An 18,510-nucleotide genomic window follows, 5' to 3' on the forward strand; every position below is an offset into this window, starting at 1 on the left:
TACTAATTAAAAGGTTGAGTTGATAATGGATAATTGTTATATATATAAACTGGTCAAAAATGAATAAAGTGGTTCATACACCCATTTCCCAACCATATACCCAACCCACTCATTTGCTGCCCCTAATGTCAAAGATCCATCTCCTCATGTCATGCAGGATTTGTTGTGGTACAACCTTGACCTCGGTGACTAGCAATTATTTTTTTTTTTTTTCCCCCTAAATATAAAATGTATAAAAAAATAAAGATTAGTTTTTACAGCACATGCATTAGACCTTAGTGGCTAATATGATCTGAGATAGGACAAAAATTATGAAATGGATATAACATTACATGCCTGATATGTCTTGCACTATAGCCAAATCACAGATGTTGATAGTTCACCAAAAAAATCCCTGGTCCTCAAATGTTCACCCAAAAATGTTATCATTCATTAATAAGTTAGAGAAAATAAATAATCGCAAAGAAAATTTTTGGATTAAAAAAAAACGAAGTATAAAATTGATTGTGAAGCTACAATTTTTTTAAAAAATTAACATTTCTACATATTTTAAAAATTAACTGTTAGATTACATGGTTTTTACGCTCTTAATACACATGTCAAAATGTATGTCCAATCGGATATTATTTACTACATGATCTATAAGTGTATATTTTATGCATAATTTTAAACTACAAAAAGTTGTAATTTAAACAATTTATTGATAACATAGTTATTGATCTTTAATTTTTTAGAAATTTTGCAAATACAAAATGACCGAAATACCTTGAAACCTAAAAAATGACTAACATACCCCCTGAAACCTAAAAAATGACCAAAATACCCCCAAAACTTACAAAATGACCAAAATACACCAAAACTTAAAAAATGATTGAAATATCCCTGAAAAGTAAAAATGACCAAAATGCACCAAAATACCCCTAAACTTAAAAAATGACCGAAATACCATGAAACCTAGAAAATGACTAAAATACCCCCCGAAACCTAAAAAATGACCAAAATATCCCAAAAACCTACAAAATACTAAAATACCCCCAAAACCTAAAAAATGACCGAAATACCCCCGAAAAGTAAAAATTACCAAAATACACCCTAAACATAAAAATTACCAAAATAACCCATAAACTTAAAAAATGACTGAAATACCCTGAACCTAAAAAATGACCAAAATACCCTTGAAAAGTAAAAATTACCAAAATACACCACAAACCTAAAAAATTTACCAACATACCCCCTAAACTTAAAAAATGACTGAAATACCCTGAAACCTAAAAAATGACTAAAATACCCTCCGAAACCTAAGAAATGACAAAAATACCCCTAAAACCTATAATTGACTAAAATACCCCCAAAACCTAAAAAATGACTGAAATACCCTTAAAACCTAAAAATTACCAAAGTACACCCTAAACCTAAAAAATTACCAAAATACTCCCTAAACCTAAAAAATGACCGAAATACCTCCGAAACCTAAAAAATGACTGAAATGCCCCCGAAACCTAAAAAATTACCAAAATTCCTTGAAACCTAAAAAATAATCGAAATACCCCAAACCTAAAAAATGACCAAAATAACTCCAAAACCTAAAAACACTATTGATAAAAACCCCTGAAACCTAAATTATGACCAAAATATCCCTAAAAATCTTAAAGCCACCATTATATATATATATATATATATTTTCCACAACTTGATCACAATGCATGCTTTGATTGAGATGGTGTTTGATAGGATAGGTTGTCTTTGTTTCACATGAGTACTGAAATATAAATATGTGTTAATAAAGATTGACAAGTGTTTGTTTAATCTTAAACTCCAAGGTCGTTGTTTTTGATAGAATGGACATGGTCCTTTATATATATTAATTCATAGAAAGGGTCGGCTTTCGAGAAAGTCATATACATGTATACTCTAGTTTTTTTGGGGAGGGCATTTCTGGGGGTGGTATTGGAAAGAGACCAGCCTCACCACTGAAAAAAAAAAGTTTTAATTTGAAACTGAAACATTAAAAAATTTTTGCTTTTATTTGTAAAGAACTTTATGCAGGTTAGAGGATCTAGAAGTTTATTTTTCTTTTCTTATCAAAGAAGCAAATAAAATTAGAAGAACTTTATGCAGGTTAGACTTAGAGGATCTAGAAGTTGATTTTTCTTTCCTTAACAAAGAATCAAATAAAATTAGAAGGGCAAATATAGAATTTTAACTCAAATAGCATCTATATTTCTTGTACAAAAAAATGAAAGTGGAACATCTTTTTCTTATAAAAAAAATGTTTGGTCATGGATTCAAGATCCGTCAACTTAAGGAAAAAAAGGTTTTGAAATTATTTTTGCCAAAACTCAAAAAGGAAACTATCACCAGCAAATTATTTTTATTATTTTATTTTTTGAAATTATTGAAGGGTTTTTTTTTTAATGCCTAAGACAACATGAAGGATTTGTTGTTTCATTGTTTGACAAGTCGATGAGTACTATGGGGATTAAAAAAAAAAAATTTATGAGATAAATAACAAGGATTTATTCTTCAACTTGAGTTGGGGCACTCCTCCAAAATGGCATTGACTTAATGATTACTTGGAGCCCAATCTGAACCAGTATTGCAACTTTTAATTGAAAGTGGACGACTGGACAAGCATGACTTTAATTTAAAAAAAAAAAAAAAATCCATAACAAAACAAGTTGCCAAGTTGGTCGATTATTAACTTAATTGGAATTTCCATTCAAAGTTCAAACACTCTGCCAAGCTAAATCAGTATGACCCAATTCTAAGATTCCCAACAAGGTCCCTTTGGTCAGCGTTTTAGAGAGAGAGAAAGGAAAATAAAAATGTGCCTATTTTTTGGATTTGAGAAAATGAGAATACGAGTTTAGATGTATTTGATATTTTATTAGATAATTTTAATTTATTTATTTTCAAATAAAGCTTAATTATTTTTTGATAGATATGAACAAAAAAATTTTAAGCTCAAAAAATCTAGTACCACAACTTTCGCCATGCACATTGTCATAACTTTCCTATATAGCTGGCTGTGACTGGTAAAGAAAAAGTAGTAGGTCCTATAAAAAAAAAAATGTAGTAGGTCCAAGTAAAAGTGATAAGCAGTTAGTGTCAATCACAGTGGCAAAAGTTATAGTCCTAGAATTACTCTTTTTATCTATATCATCAGTTTCATGATAATTGTTCTTTACCATTAGACTAATACACTAATTAGTGTTTTTTTTTTTTTTTTTTTTTTTTTTTTTTTTTTTTTTAAAATTATGACCAAAATATCCCTAAAAATCTTAAAGCCACCATTATATATATATATATATATATATTTTTTTTTTTCCACAACTTGATCACGATGCATGCTTTGATTGAGATGGTGTTTGATAGGATAGGTTGTCTTTGTTTCACATGAGTACTGAAATATAAATATGTGTTAATAAAGATTGACAAGTGTTTGTTTAATCTTAAACTCCAAGGTCGTTGTTTTTGATAGAATGGACATGGTCCTTTATATATATTAATTCATAGAAAGGGTCGGTTTTGGAGAAAGTCATATACATGTATACTCTAGTTTTTTTGGGGAGGGCATTTCTGGGGGTGGTATTGGAAAGAGACCAACCTCACCACTGAAAAAAAAAAGTTTTAATTTGAAACTGAAACATTAAAAAAATTTTGCTTTTATTTGTAAAGAACTTTATGCAGGTTAGAGGATCTAGAAGTTTATTTTTCTTTTCTTATCAAAGAAGCAAATAAAATTAGAAGAACTTTATGCAGGTTAGAGGATCTAGAAGTTGATTTTTTCTTTCCTTAACAAAGAAGCAAATAAAATTAGAAGGACAAATATAGAATTTTAACTCAAATAGCATCTATATTTCTTGTACAAAAAAATGAAAGTGGAACATCTTTTTCTTATAAAAAAAATGTTTGGTCATGGATTCAAGATCCGTCAACTTAAGGAAAAAAAGGTTTTGAAATTATTTTTGCCAAAACTCAAAAAGGAAACTATCACCAGCAAATTATTTTTATTATTTTATTTTTTGAAATTATTGAAGGGTTTTTTTTTTTTTTTTTAATGCCTAAGACAACATGAAGGATTTGTTGTTTGACAAGTCGATGAGTACTATGGGGATTAAAAAAAAAATTATGAGATAAATAACAAGGATATATTCTTCAACTTGAGTTGGGGCACTCCTCCAAAATGGCATTGACTTAATGATTACTTGGAGCCCAATCTGAACCAGTATTGCAACTTTTAATTGAAAGTGGACGACTGGACAAGCATGACTTTAATTTTTTTTTTTTAAAAAAATCCATAACAAAACAAGTTGGTCGATTATTAACTTAATTGGAATTTCCATTCAAAGTTCAAACACTCTGCCAAGCTAAATCAGTATGACCCAATTCTAAGATTCCCAACAAGGTCCCTTTGGTCAGCGTTTTAGAGAGAGAGAAAGGAAAATAAAAATGTGCCTATTTTTTGGATTTGAGAAAATGAGAATACGAGTTTAGATGTATTTGATATTTTATTAGATAATTTTAATTTATTTATTTTTAAATAAAGCTTAATTATTTTTTGATAGATATGAACAAAAAAATTTTAAGCTCAAAAAACCTAGTACCACAACTTTCGCCATGCACATTGTCATAACTTTCCTATATAGCTGGCTGTGACTGGTAAAGAAAAAGTAGTAGGTCCTATAAAAAAAAAATGTAGTAGGTCCAAGTAAAAGTGATAAGCAATTAGTGTCAATCACAATGGCAAAAGTTATAGTCCTAGAATTACTCTTTTTATCTATATCATCAGTTTCATGATAATTGTTCTTTACCATTAGACTAATACACTAATTAGTGTTTTTTTTTTTTTTTTTTTGGTAAATGGAGTTTTGTACCTAGGTCTTTTATTCGAAAGCAAGAATCTTTACTAGCTGAACTAATTAAAACCCACAATAAAGCTGAATTATACTTATATATATTAAGAAAATATATATACCCACAAAAATTATATAGTATTTTGAGAATAATGTTTCATCCTCTCAAATAATATAAGTAGGTCATGTTAATTATATTTATGGTGAGATCATTGTTCATGTAAGATAAGGAACATTAACATCGAGATATTAGTTGAATAATTTTTTCTTTGAATTTGTGTGTACAGCATGAATCATTGATAAAGGAATCATAAACTCAAAATTAGTCAAAAAGGCTTAACCCAAGCAATCACCCAAGAGAAGAAAGGAATTGTCCATATAACAAACTCCATTGAAAAGAAAAAGAAAGATAGCGAAATGAATAGATAAACGCATGTCTCCTTTGTCATTTTATTATCTACTCGTGATTGTCCTAGCTAGAAATCAAATTATATTTTCTTTCACACTTGTCTCATAATACTCCCTAGTCCCACCACCTAACATAAAGTGATATCACTTAGTTTTCATGCTATCCAAACAAGCTCTCAACATCTTTGATTTGGCTATAGTGCAATGTCATTAATGTTATGTCCATTTCATAATTTTTGTCCTATCTCAAATCATATTAGCCACCAAGGTCTAATGCATGTGTTGTAAACTAATCTTTATTTTTTTAATACATTTTATATTTAGAAAAAAAAAAAATATATATATATATATATTAGCTAGTCACCGAGGTCCAAGGTTGTACCACAACAAATCCTACATGACTTAGAGGAGATGGATCTTTGTATGGTTTCTTTAAAATAAAAGGGTTTGGCTTACCTTCAGTATTTTTTAAATCAGATATGTCTTTTTGTTTTAAATATACAATGGCAAGTGGTAGTGGTTTTTAATCTTTACATTTTATTTAGTTCGTAGGTGATGTGGCAATTTTTGGTTAAAACAAAAAGAGATTCATTTTAAAAATATACTGGAGCTTGGAGATAAGCCAAACCCAAAATAAAATTATATTGACATATGTTTTTTTTAGGTTGCACAACTAAGTACTTTACCAAATAAGATTGTTGAAGCTCATATTTAATTTTTTTTTTTTCATCTGTGTCTAAAGGATAAAGCAAAAGGGCTTTCATTAGACCCGCAAACATAAAATAAAGGTAAAAATAAGATGAGCTTTTGAATGTAGGCGGGTTCCAATTAACTTAATTGGTAAAGTCTTTTTTGATTGAATATAAGATATGGGGTTCAATCCCCACCTACACCAAAAAACCAATTGGTGTCTTGGTTTAATGATAGGTAAAAAACTATTATCAAGAGCGGATGTCATACGTTGAAACTCTTAAAAAAAAAACTTTATATATTTCCATGGTACATAAATTTCTATATAAAAGTGTGTGCTAGGCTGTATAACAATATATAATAAAGTAGTTCAATAATTCACAATAATTTACCAAATTCACATCATATAATATGAATATTTCACTTATCATCTAAAGCATTCGAAAGATACAGACAATTAGACGTCATCGTTGTATGATTTACTCTTTTTTTTTTTTTCTTAGAAAGTTGTATGATTTACTTGAGGCATGAATATCTCAAATCTCTTTTTAGGTGTTTTGTGCCACCATCAGAGAACACCCTAAACCGATTTAATTTATTGTGTTAGGTTCTAAAAGTTTAGAATAATTGACAAATCGTGAACCCAAAATTGTCTAGATATAGATTTTAGAGTCTATAGGTATTATTAGACAATGCACAAAGTGATTTAAGCCAAGATTTAAGAACAAGTACGTTGCAGAAAGAAGATTTCAAAATTTGCTTAGTTCAACCGATCGAGAGATAGGCTTGATCGATCGAGAGTCATGTTTGCACAATTTTATTTAAGCCCAAACAGCAGTTCAAGCCCATTAACAATTAGGGTTTCAGATCTACTTCTTCTAGTATATAAAGGAAACCCTAAACACTTTTTTTATAAGGCTTTTCAGAGAGAGAAGAGTGTGCTTCTTTTGTAGATCTAGGGTTTTGTAAAAAGCTCTCTTATGTCTTCCACCGATGTTATTCCTTGAAGAATCTCAAGATCTAGTATTGTAAAAGTTGCTGCCTTCTGTAATAATCAAAGGTACTAATGATCTAAACCTTCAAGTAGGACTGGCCACAGGTTGGGCCAGGTCGGTTTGGACCCAACCCAGACTCGACCTGCCGGCATCAGGTGGAGGGGCGGAGGAACCCGAAACCGACCGCCAGAAAAATCGGTTGGTTCAGTTTCGAGTGATGGTTAGCGTCGGTCGGGCCGGGTCGGTTGCTAGAATTGAAAAAGGCATCGAAATCTAAAAAAAAAAAAAAAGAGTCACTGGAATTTGGAATTTTTGCTGGAAACTGGAAAATCTTGCCAGAAACTGGAAAATATTGCTGGAAACTAGAAAAATCTCGTTAGAAACTAGATGTTTTTTATGAAATCTGCATTTTTTTTTTCTAGAAATTGCTGGAATTTGGCCGAATCTGGCTAAATCCCACCAGATCTAGCCAGATCTGGTCGAAATCTCGCTAGATCTAGTCGAGATCTCGCCAGATCTGGCTTGTTTTTGGAGGATTTGGCTGGATATTTTTGTAGCNTGATTTGGCTATAGTGCAATGTCATTAATGTTATGTCCATTTCATAATTTTTGTCCTATCTCAAATCATATTAGCCACCAAGGTCTAATGCATGTGTTGTAAACTAATCTTTATTTTTTTAATACATTTTATATTTAGAAAAAAAAAAAATATATATATATATATATATTAGCTAGTCACCGAGGTCCAAGGTTGTACCACAACAAATCCTGCATGACATGAGGGGATGGATCTTTGTTTGGTTTCTTTAAAATAAAAGCTAGTCACCGAGGTCCAAGGTTGTACCACAACAAATCCTACATGACTTAGAGGAGATGGATCTTTGTATGGTTTCTTTAAAATAAAAGGGTTTGGCTTACCTTCAGTATTTTTTAAATCAGATATGTCTTTTGGTTTTAAATATACAATGGCAAGTGGTAGTGGTTTTTAATCTTTACATTTTATTTAGTTCGTAGGTGATGTGGCAATTTTTGGTTAAAACAAAAAGAGATTCATTTTAAAAAAATACTGGAGCTTGGAGATAAGCCAAACCCAAAATAAAATTATATTGACATATGTTTTTTTTAGGTTGCACAACTAAGTACTTTACCAAATAAGATTGTTGAAGCTCATATTTAATTTTTTTTTTTTCATCTATGTCTAAAGGATAAAGCAAAAGGGCTTTCATTAGACCCGCAAACATAAAATAAAGGTAAAAATAAGATGAGCTTTTGAATGTAGGCGGGTTCCAGTTAACTTAATTGGTAAAGTCTTTTTTGATTGAATATAAGATATGGGGTTCAATCCCCACCTACACCAAAAAACCAATTGGTGTCTTGGTTTAATGATAGGTAAAAAACTATTATCAAGAGCGAATGTCATAGGTTGAAACTCTTAAAAAAAAAACTTTATATATTTCCATGGTACATAAATTTCTATATAAAAGTGTGTACTAGGCTGTATAACAATATATAATAAAGTAGTTCAATAATTCACAATAATTTACCAAATTCACATCATATAATATGAATATTTCACTTATCATCTAAAGCATTCGAAAGATACAGACAATTAGACGTCATCGTTGTATGATTTACTCTTTTTTTTTTTCTTAGAAAGTTGTATGATTTACTTGAGGCATGAATATCTCAAATCTCTTTTTAGGTGTTTTGTGCCACCATCAGAGAACACCCTAAACCGATTTAATTTATTGTGTTAGGTTCTAAAAGTTTAGAATAATTGACAAATCGTGAACCCAAAATTGTCTAGATATAGATTTTAGAGTCTATAGGTATTATTAGACAATGCACAAAGTGATTTAAGCCAAGATTCAAGAACAAGTACGTTGCAGAAAGAGGATTTCAAAATTTGCTTAGTTCAACCGATCGAGAGATAGGCTTGATCGATCGAGAGTCATGTTTGCACAATTTTATTTAAGCCCAAACAGCAGTTCAAGCCCATTAACAATTAGGGTTTCAGATCTACTTCTTCTAGTATATAAGGGAAACCCTAAATACTTTTTTTATAAGGCTTTTCAGAGAGAGAAGAGTGTGCTTCTTTTGTAGATCTAGGGTTTTGTAAAAAGCTCTCTTATGTCTTCCACCGATGTTATTCCTTGAAGAATCTCAAGATCTAGTATTGTAAAAGTTGCTGCCTTCTGTAATAATCAAAGGTACTAATGATCTAAACCTTCAAGTAGGACTGGCCACAGGTTGGGCCAGGTCGGTTTGGACCCAACCCAGACTCGACCTGCCGGCATCAGGTGGAGGGGCGGAGGAACCCGAAACCGACCGCCAGAAAAATCGGTTGGTTCAGTTTCGAGTGATGGTTAGCGTCGGTCGGGCCGGGTCGGTTGCTAGAATTGAAAAAGGCATCGAAATCTAAAAAAAAAAAAAAAGAGTCACTGGAATTTGGAATTTTTGCTGGAAACTGGAAAATCTTGCCAGAAACTGGAAAATATTGCTGGAAACTAGAAAAATCTCGTTAGAAACTAGATGTTTTTTATGAAATCTGCATTTTTTTTTTCTAGAAATTGCTGGAATTTGGCCGAATCTGGCTAAATCCCACCAGATCTAGCCAGATCTGGTCGAAATCTCGCTAGATCTAGTCGAGATCTCGCCAGATCTGGCTTGTTTTTGGAGGATTTGGCTGGATATTTTTGTAGCTTCGGTCAGGTTCGGGTTGCTCAGGTTTTGGAGATGCAGACCTGCCACTCGATCGGCCGGTGTCAATTTTTGAGAACGAAAACCCGCCGCTGACCGACTGGACCTTCGGTCCGGGCTAGAATGAGGTCAGCTTCGAGCGGTTTGGCTAGGTTGTCGGGCTTCGGTCAGGTTTGGATAGCCCTACCTTTAAGGGTGGTCTTGGAGTCACAAATAGGAGAGTTTGTGTTTTTTTTATCACAGGTGTGGGTGTTTATGTTGCAAAGGCCAAGGAAAGAAGTAGTACGTGGACTCAAAGTTATCATAGGGTCATGGTAGTAAGTTCTACGTGTAGTAGCAATATGATGTTAGTGGTCTAAGTTTTATTGTAAACTTTGATTCTTTCTAATGGATTTGCTTTTTATCTTGAGGATAACTAGCTAGATTAAATCCTCCATAGGTTTTTTACCGGTTTGGTTTTCCTAGGTCATCATATCGTTATGTTATTTACTTTTCCACTGCTTTGCATGATATATTTGTTTTGTTTTAACCTAGATCTGAATAATAAACCTAAGTATTCACTTGGTTAATTAATTAGATTAAACATTCTAGTTTACAGGGGTCTAAAACCTAACATATTGTGCACTTAAATTTTAGGAATTGCTTAATTTTCTGCAATCATGATTTTCTTTGACGATATAGGATGAATGCAAATGAACGCAAACTTTAGATTAGAGTTTCAAATATACTTTAAAGATAATTTGGATTATGAAAATGAAATATGAGTTTTGTAAACCCTAACATGCTAAATTTACTTTAATTCTCTATTATCACATATACAATTTTTTTTTGTTAAAGTCGTATTTGGAGCTATATTATGCTCATGTGTTTTTCATGACATGAATTCATGACCATTAAGTCATTGAAAATGCTATTAACTCATGCCAAATACATGTCTAACAACTTTTGATTTCCGCAATGTAACTGTTGAAATTATAAATTGGTTCTAAATTAATCTATTTTCAATGTAATTTTGCATATTTCAAAATGTAACTAAAAATCAAAACCATTTATTTTTCTTAGATAGAAACTAGGAAGTAAGGCCTTTAAATCCTATTTTTTGTTATAATACAATGTAAACTAAAACATTTCAATAAAATAAAGAGGTATTTCATTATTTCAGGATTTATTGTTTTTACGCCTTAAAAAAATAAGCGGCAAACTCCAAATATGAAACATTTGATCTATTAGGTACAATATTGTCAATTGAGTTATCATTTTGATGAGCATTATCATAACCCAAAGTTCGGGTTTCACTTTCTCATGGTGGCCATTGTATCCCAGCATGTGTCTAAAAATTTTTGCTTTATCGATTGATAAAATATCTCGCAGATAGCTCATATCGTCTTAAGAGCGCAACATGGTCACACCTTAACTTGATCAACCTCAATCTTATGGAATTAAAAGTAACAAATACTATTTCATCTAATAACATTCGACTTTCGAGAAGCTAATGAGGCAATATCTCTTATTTTTTCCCTTTTTTTTTTAAGGTGAAATACAATTATCTTTTTATGAAATTTCATTATTTAAAATATAGTTTATTTATCTATTTATGAAAATTCATATTATTTATTAGTTTATGTTCATTGGAACTATTTGAGAGTATTTTAATTTTTACTCGTTCAAAGTAATTAATGACAAATGGTTCGATGCCTTTTACCAAGCTTTGAATTGATTGATTAAATTTTGAGATGGGCTATTTGACTTTGTGTTTAAGGGAATGTGGTTCGGTATTGCCTCAATTAGGAGACTTTTTGTGCTCGAAGGAGGAAATGAAAATAGCAATGAACTATTGAAAGCAACTGAACTCAAATCATATAAAGATAATGCATTATGGATCAAACATGACCAACAACTAGGAACTTGACTCAAATTAAAATATTGTATAAACAAGAATATTAATCTATGTAATAAGATTACAAAGAACTATCGAAACACTTACAAGCTTGAACACCTTGTAAAAAAGCCCTATGAACTAGAAGATACTCTCCTAAGGAACTAAGATCTTAATGATCTCTATGTAAGCATGTTTGTCAGCAGAGAGTGATGTCTTTTTCTAGAGATTGACTCCTCTACTTATATTTAGAGCTTTCCGAAGATTACCAACAATTATTCATTTCGTGTGTCTTTTTTTCCCTAGGGCTTAAATGACATTTGTTACGGTGTTAGAAGTTGTTTATAACTTCTTAAAATTGCTTCGATATCACTTGTTCCCAATTGCATGCACTTGAACATGGATCAATAACTGTTATAAGAAATACCATATCCGTTCCTGAAGTTATTTTCCACATTTTGACGTCTTTATATATGTAATTTCCTGTTGTGCTACGTGCCATATCTTTAATAAATTAGGAAATTTTGGTTTACCATTAATAGGAACATTAACCATCAATTTTCAAAACCCTACAGAAAATTTGTAGGCACAATTTTTGCCACAATTCTGATGTGGCTGACTGCAGGTCGTCAATCAAAGTATGCTAAATCAAAATTGTGGTAAAAGTCATGATCCTAGAAGAAAGAACTTGAACACAAAATGTCTTCCTCCAAACCCCCAATTTCCACTCCCCCTAGTTGCTCCTAATTCTTCACTTACTCCAACGAAATCCCTCGTTGTTGCCATTGAAGGTGGTTGAAATGCATATGCGGCTTTGACACAAATAAGGTTGAGCAATGAGGGAAACTTCATCGTAGAGACCAAAGAGAGAAATGAATAAGATAAAATTGGAGGTGGTGTAATGTCGAAAGTGTGACTGAGAAAGAGGGAATGAAGCGAAGAAACACAGAAGCAAAGAAAGAAGAACAACTCAGGTGTAATAGTGATCAAAACGACAGAACGTATAAGCAAAAGAAGAAAGGGAAATTGAAGACAAACGATTGCATTCCACATAAGTGATTGGCACGTGAGGAAGTAGACACGTGAGAGTGAATAGTGCTGTACAGCTGTAAAATCAGTATTGGTTAGTTTGTTAAAAGTTAGTTAGAAGTTAGTTAGATTTGTTTTCCCTCTCTTGCTCTGTTAGTGGGTGTATATAAACAGAGCCTCACTATAATTTAACTTTAATTCATTTTTCCCAATTAACCAAAGGGATTCAGTTCTTTTCTCTCAAGGCAGTTTCTAGATTCTTTTATATGGTATCAAAGCTTCAATAGCTCATCAATGGCTTCCGTCTCTAACAATGCTTCAGACTCTGAAAAACTTCCAAACACTTCTGATAATGTGAATTGCAGATCATCTAATCAAGCTCCTTCAATGGAGGATGCCAATACCAATCCTTCAAGCCCTTTTTACATTCCACCATCTGATGTTGTTCTGGTTTCCCAATCGTTGATTGGTCCAGAAAATTATCTTAGTTGGTCAAGGGCTGTGTTTCTATCTCTCAGTGGTAGAAATAAATTTGGCTTTCTTGATGGTTCAATCTCCACACCTGATCTTTCTCATCCTCTGTATAATGCATGGCATAGGGCAAACACCACCATTCTCTCATGGATGGTGAATTCCTTGAGCAAGGATCTAGCTACAAGTGTTATGTACATTCATACTGCAAGGGAATTGTGGATTGACATGCGTGATAGGTTCTCTCAACCAAACATTCCTAGATTCTTTGAAATTCAGAAAGAAATTTCGAAGCTTTCACAAGGATCTTTGTCGGTGAGTTCCTATTTCACAAAATTTAAGATTTTATGGGATGAACTTGTGCATTATCAATCTTTTTCTACTTGTACTTGTGTGTGCAATTGTGGTTCCCAAAGAAATCAACTATGTGCTCAGCAAAAGGATCAAGTTTTTCGTTTTCTTATGGGACTCAATGACAGTTATTCCACTGTTACTAGTCAGATTTTGATCACTGAGCCATTACCTGCTTTGAACAAGGCATATTCTTTAATCTTGCAAGAAGAAAAGCGCAGGCAAGTTGGTCAAGCTGATTTGGTCATCGAACCAACAGCCTTATATGTTAATAATTCTAATTCAAAGGGATTTCAAGGTCATCAAGGATGGAATCAGGTTCATCAAAGCTGGAACTAGGGTGTAACTCATGGCAATCAAAGTGGAAAGAATGGCAATTCAAGGAAGGAGAGGCCTGTATGCACTTACTGTGGAATTGTTGGTCATATAGCAGACAAGTGTTACAAATTGCATGGGTACCCCCCAGGATATAAACACAAAGGAAAGGCATCTGCTAATCAAGTTTCTAGCAATGCAAATGGCTCGTATGGAAGTTTTTTTTGCAACAATAATGGCTTTGGGAATGTTGGTTCTCAACCTATGCAAAGCTTTGCTAACCAACCTGATCAGATGCATTATGCTCCTCAACTAACCATGTCACAGCCTACCATGTCACAGCCTCAATTCAAAGCACCTCAGTGTCCCATCACTCAGAATCAGTGTGAGCAGCTGCTTTCCTTCCTTGCCTCCAAGTCCAATGCCTACTCTCAACCTCCTTACCAAGCTGCCTCAGTTCTGTCTCCATTAAATGGTGCTAATGCTACTGCAGGGGCTAGTTCTTCCACACCTTACCTTGCAAATTTTTCAGGTAATCTCTTCTGGTTGCCTCCAAATTTTACTCATTCAATTTTTTCTGCCCATATAGTTGATAGGCATGCTCATAAAGCAAATGAATGGATCATTGACACTGATGCTTCAGATCACATGGTCCATTCAGTGTCATGCTTGTCATCTATCACTTCCACCATTAACACTTTTGTTTACTTACCAAATGGAGAAAAGGCTTTAGTTACTCACATAGGGATAGTCCATATCTTAGATCAACTCACTTTCTATGGAGTTCTTTGTGTTCCCTCTTTTACTTTTAATCTCATATCTGTCACTCAACTCACTAAAACTTGCTTTTGCTGCCTTATATTCTTTGGTTCTTTGTGCTTTATCCAGGACCTGGCCAATTGGAACATGATTGGACTGGGTAAAGCATCAAGAGGCCTTTATCTTCTATAAGAAAGTCCTCAGCAACCTGTTTCAATTCCTTCATCATCTAGTATTGCTGCCTCTTCACAGAAATCTGTTTCAATTCCTTCTGTTATCAATTCTGTCAATAATGCTGATTTGTGGCATTTTCGTTTAGGGCATCCTTCATATGCAAAATTGTCTTTACTCAATAAATCTGTATTTGGTTTGAATTCAAATAAAATAGCTTGTTGTGACATTTGTCATCTTGCTAAACAAAAGAGGTTACCTTTTCCTAATAGCACTCATGTCTCCCATTGTCCTTTTGATCTTATACATTGTGATCTTTGGGGGCCCTTTTCTGTTCCAACTGTTAAAGGTTACAAGTTCTTTCTCACCATTGTGGATGATTATTCTAGATGCACTTGGGTTTATTTACTTAAATCTAAGTCAGAAACACATGCTCTTATTGAACAATTTTCTAACATGGTTGAAACTCAATTTGATACAAAGATTAAATGCCTTAGAAGTGATAATGGCACAGAGTTTTTTATGAATGATTTTTTTAGATCAAAAGGTATTTTACATCAATTAACTTGTGTTGAGACCCCTCAACAAAATGCAATTGTTGAGAGAAAACATCAACACATTTTAAATGTTGCAAGAGCTTTGAGATTTCATTCTTCCTTGCCTTTGAAAATGTGGGGGGATTGTATTCTTACTGCTGTATATCTCATAAATAGGTTACCTTCCAAACATTTACAAAACAAAACCCCTTTTGAAATGCTTTTTCAAACATCTCCTTCATATGATCACATCAGAATTTTTGGCTGCCTATGTTTCACTTCTACTATCTGTCAAAACAGGCACAAATTTGCACCAAGAGCTAAAAAATGTGTTTTTTTAGGATATCCCATTGGTGTTAAAGGGTACAAAGTCATGGATTTGGCAACAAATTCCATTTTTATTTCTAGAGATGTGGTTTTCTATGAAAATCAGTTCCCTTTTGCTTCTGGTTTTTCTTCTTCCTCTGACCACCACACTGATCCTTCAATCTTTGATTCCAATTCTTTTGTTTTGCCTCTTTCTGTACCTGATTCTCCCATTTCAAATTCTGATTTTTCCCCTGAGGATGGACTTGTACTCCCTGATTCTGCAGACACCATTTCTGCAGATCAGGCTCCTAGCCTTCTTCCTGTTCCTCAATCACCTTCATCTTTTCCAAATACTACTCCTAATATTGTTGATTCTGAGAATGCTCCTGTACCTATGTTTGTTACTAGACCTCATTCTCCCTTAACCCTTCGTAAATCTACAAGACCACACAACCCTCCAACATACCTAAAAGACTACTCTTGCAAATCTGTCACTTCCAACCCTTCCAAACCTTCCATTGGCCTCCCTTATGACATTTTTGCTTGTCTCACTTATTCAAACCTTACTAAACACTACAAACAGTTTGTCAATGCTGTTGATTCAACCTGTCCTGACCCTACTTCTTTCCATGAGGCTGTTCAATCCCCTGATTGGAGAGCTGCTATGGATAAAGAAATTGCAGCCCTTGAACTTACCAACACCTAGTCTTTAACCCTTCTTCCTCTTGGTAAGATTCCCATTGGCTGCAAATGGGTTTTTAGAACAAAGTATAAGTCAGATGGCTCCATTGAAAGGCATAAAGCTCGCTTGGTTGCAAAGGGGTATACCCAGAGGGAAGGGCTTGATTACACTGACACCTTCTCTCCTGTGGCTAAATCTGTTTCTGTCCGAATGGTTATGTCTTTAGCTACTGTGAAAGGTTGGGCTCTTCACCAAATGGATGTGAACAATGCCTTCCTCCATGGTGATTTGGATGAAGAGGTCTATATGAGCCTTCCACCTGGTTTTCACAGAAAGGGGGAGTGTATTCCTACTTCAAATTCTTCACATTATGGTCCTTTGGTTTGCAAACTCAACAAGAGCCTCTATGGCTTGAAACAAGCCTCAAGGCAGTGGTTTGCAAAATTCTCTTCCACCTTGTTGAACTTTGGTTTTGTCCAATCCAAGGCAGATTACTCTTTTTTTACATACACTAAAGGTACCTCTTTCACTGCCTTACTAGTGTATGTAGATGATATTCTACTCACTGGCAATGATCCTAGCTGCATTGCTGACTTAAAGCAATTGCTTGACACTAAATTTGGCCTAAAAGACTTAGGTTTATTGAAGTATTTTCTGGGATTGGAAGTTGCTAGAAGTGACAGAGGAATAAGTTTGAACCAAAGGAAGTATTGCTTGGAAATTTTGCAAGATACAGGCTTCTTGGGGTCTAAACCACTTAGAACTCCAATGGAACAAAATTTGCACCTTTCAAAGGATGTGGGAAAGCTGCTTCCAAATGCAAGTCAGTATAGAAAGTTAATAGGAAGATTACTTTATCTCACTCTAACTAGACCTGACATCACTTATGCAGTGCATAGGTTGAGTTAGTTTCTAGCTGAATCAAGAGAACCTCACATGCTGGTAGTGAATAGAGTGCTACAATATCTGAAGAGAACTCCAGGCAGGGGACTATTTTTTTCCAGCAACTCCACAATGCAAGTAAAAGCTTTCTGTGATGCTGATTGGGCAGGTTGCCCTGATACCAGAAGATCAATCATAGGTTACAGTGTGTTCTTAGGAGATTCATTAATCTCATGGAGGTCCAAAAAGCAAAGTACAGTGTCTAGATCATCAGCAGAGGCAGAGTATAGATCAATGGCTACAACAACCTGTGAAATTGTGTGGGTTCTTCAATTACTAAGAGATTTAAGGGTTTATCATCCATGTAGTGCTCAGCTCTTTTGTGACAATCAAGCTGCATTGCACATAGCAGCCAATCCTGTCTTCCACGAGTGAACAAAACACATAGAGGTTGATTGACATTTGGTCAAGGACAAGATAAAAGAAGGTGTAATTAAAACTTTTCATGTTTCAAGTCAGTTTCAAACAGTAGACATTTTTACCAAAGCTTTAGGACTTCCAGCTTTTAGCAAATTGGTAAATTGTTTGGGTTTGATTGATATTTTCTCCCCAAATTTGAAGACTTCAAATCAAGTCGATGATTTTGTGAATCATGACTTGAGGGGGAGTGTCGAAAGTGTGACTGAGAAAGAGGGAATGAAGCGAAGAAACACAAAAGCAAAGAAAGAAGAACAACTCAGGTGTAATAGTGATCAAAACGACAGAACGTATAAGCAAAAGAAGAAAGGGAAATTGAAGACAAACGACTGCGTTCCACATAAGTGATTGGCACGTGAGGAAGTAGACACGTGAGAGTGAATAGTGCTGTACAGCTGTAAAATCAGATTGGTTAGTTTGTTAAAAGTTAGTTAGAAGTTAGTTAGATTTGTTTTCCCTCTCTTGCTCTGTTAGTGGGTGTATATAAACAGAGCCTCACTATAATTTAACTTTAATTCATTTTTCCCAATTAATCAAAGGGATTCAGTTCTTTTCTCTCAAGGCAGTTTCTAGATTCTTTTATATGTAATTTATGCTACATACAACCAATTATCGCCATGTTACATAAAAATTATATATATATATATATATATATTTGTTCAATCAGATTGTTGTAATGTTCTCAAACTGGCCAGTTGACCAAAAATCCTAATTTAAAAAAAAAAAAAAATCACAGCCCATTTGTTCACGGCCGATCCATCTGGTTGAAATAATTTATATAATTTTGAGAGACAATGCATTAGATATAGTCATTTTAAATTGCATATTAGATTTCCTAATTAAGATTAACTTAAAAATAATAATAATAATAAAAAAATAAAAAATAAAAAACCAGGTGAGGTTAACTAAACGTGCTTGCCAGTTGCCACTTCCCCGGAAAATAATGTTAAGGGTACATCTAAAACGCTGTACCTTGCACCGGTGACAGTCAAACACCATTGTT

The 18,510-nt window shown here is 33.6% G+C and overlaps 1 protein-coding gene across 1 annotated transcript; it reads left to right on the forward strand.

Moving 5' to 3' along the window:
• Positions 1–12,848: 12,848 nt before the first annotated feature.
• Positions 12,849–14,642, forward strand: LOC112026645 (uncharacterized). The gene is made up of 2 exons (XM_024059334.1): positions 12,849–13,694; positions 13,746–14,642. The coding sequence occupies exons 1-2, from the start codon at positions 12,849–12,851 to the stop codon at positions 14,640–14,642; spliced, it is 1,743 nt and encodes a 580-aa protein (XP_023915102.1).
• The last annotated feature ends 3,868 nt before the right edge of the window (positions 14,643–18,510 follow it).

This window comes from Quercus suber, unplaced genomic scaffold, assembly GCF_002906115.3.
Source record: "Quercus suber isolate HL8 unplaced genomic scaffold, Cork oak 2.0 scaffold_561, whole genome shotgun sequence".
Taxonomy (NCBI): Eukaryota; Viridiplantae; Streptophyta; class Magnoliopsida; order Fagales; family Fagaceae; genus Quercus; species Quercus suber.

Coding starts and splice junctions, on each gene's coding strand:
- LOC112026645 (XM_024059334.1), top strand. CDS start 12,849: ATGGCTTCCGTCTCTAACAATGCTTCAGACTCTGAAAAACTTCCAAAC. Junction 13,695..13,745: donor GTCATCAAGGATGGAATCAG/GTTCATCAAAGC, acceptor CAAAGTGGAAAG/AATGGCAATTCAAGGAAGGA.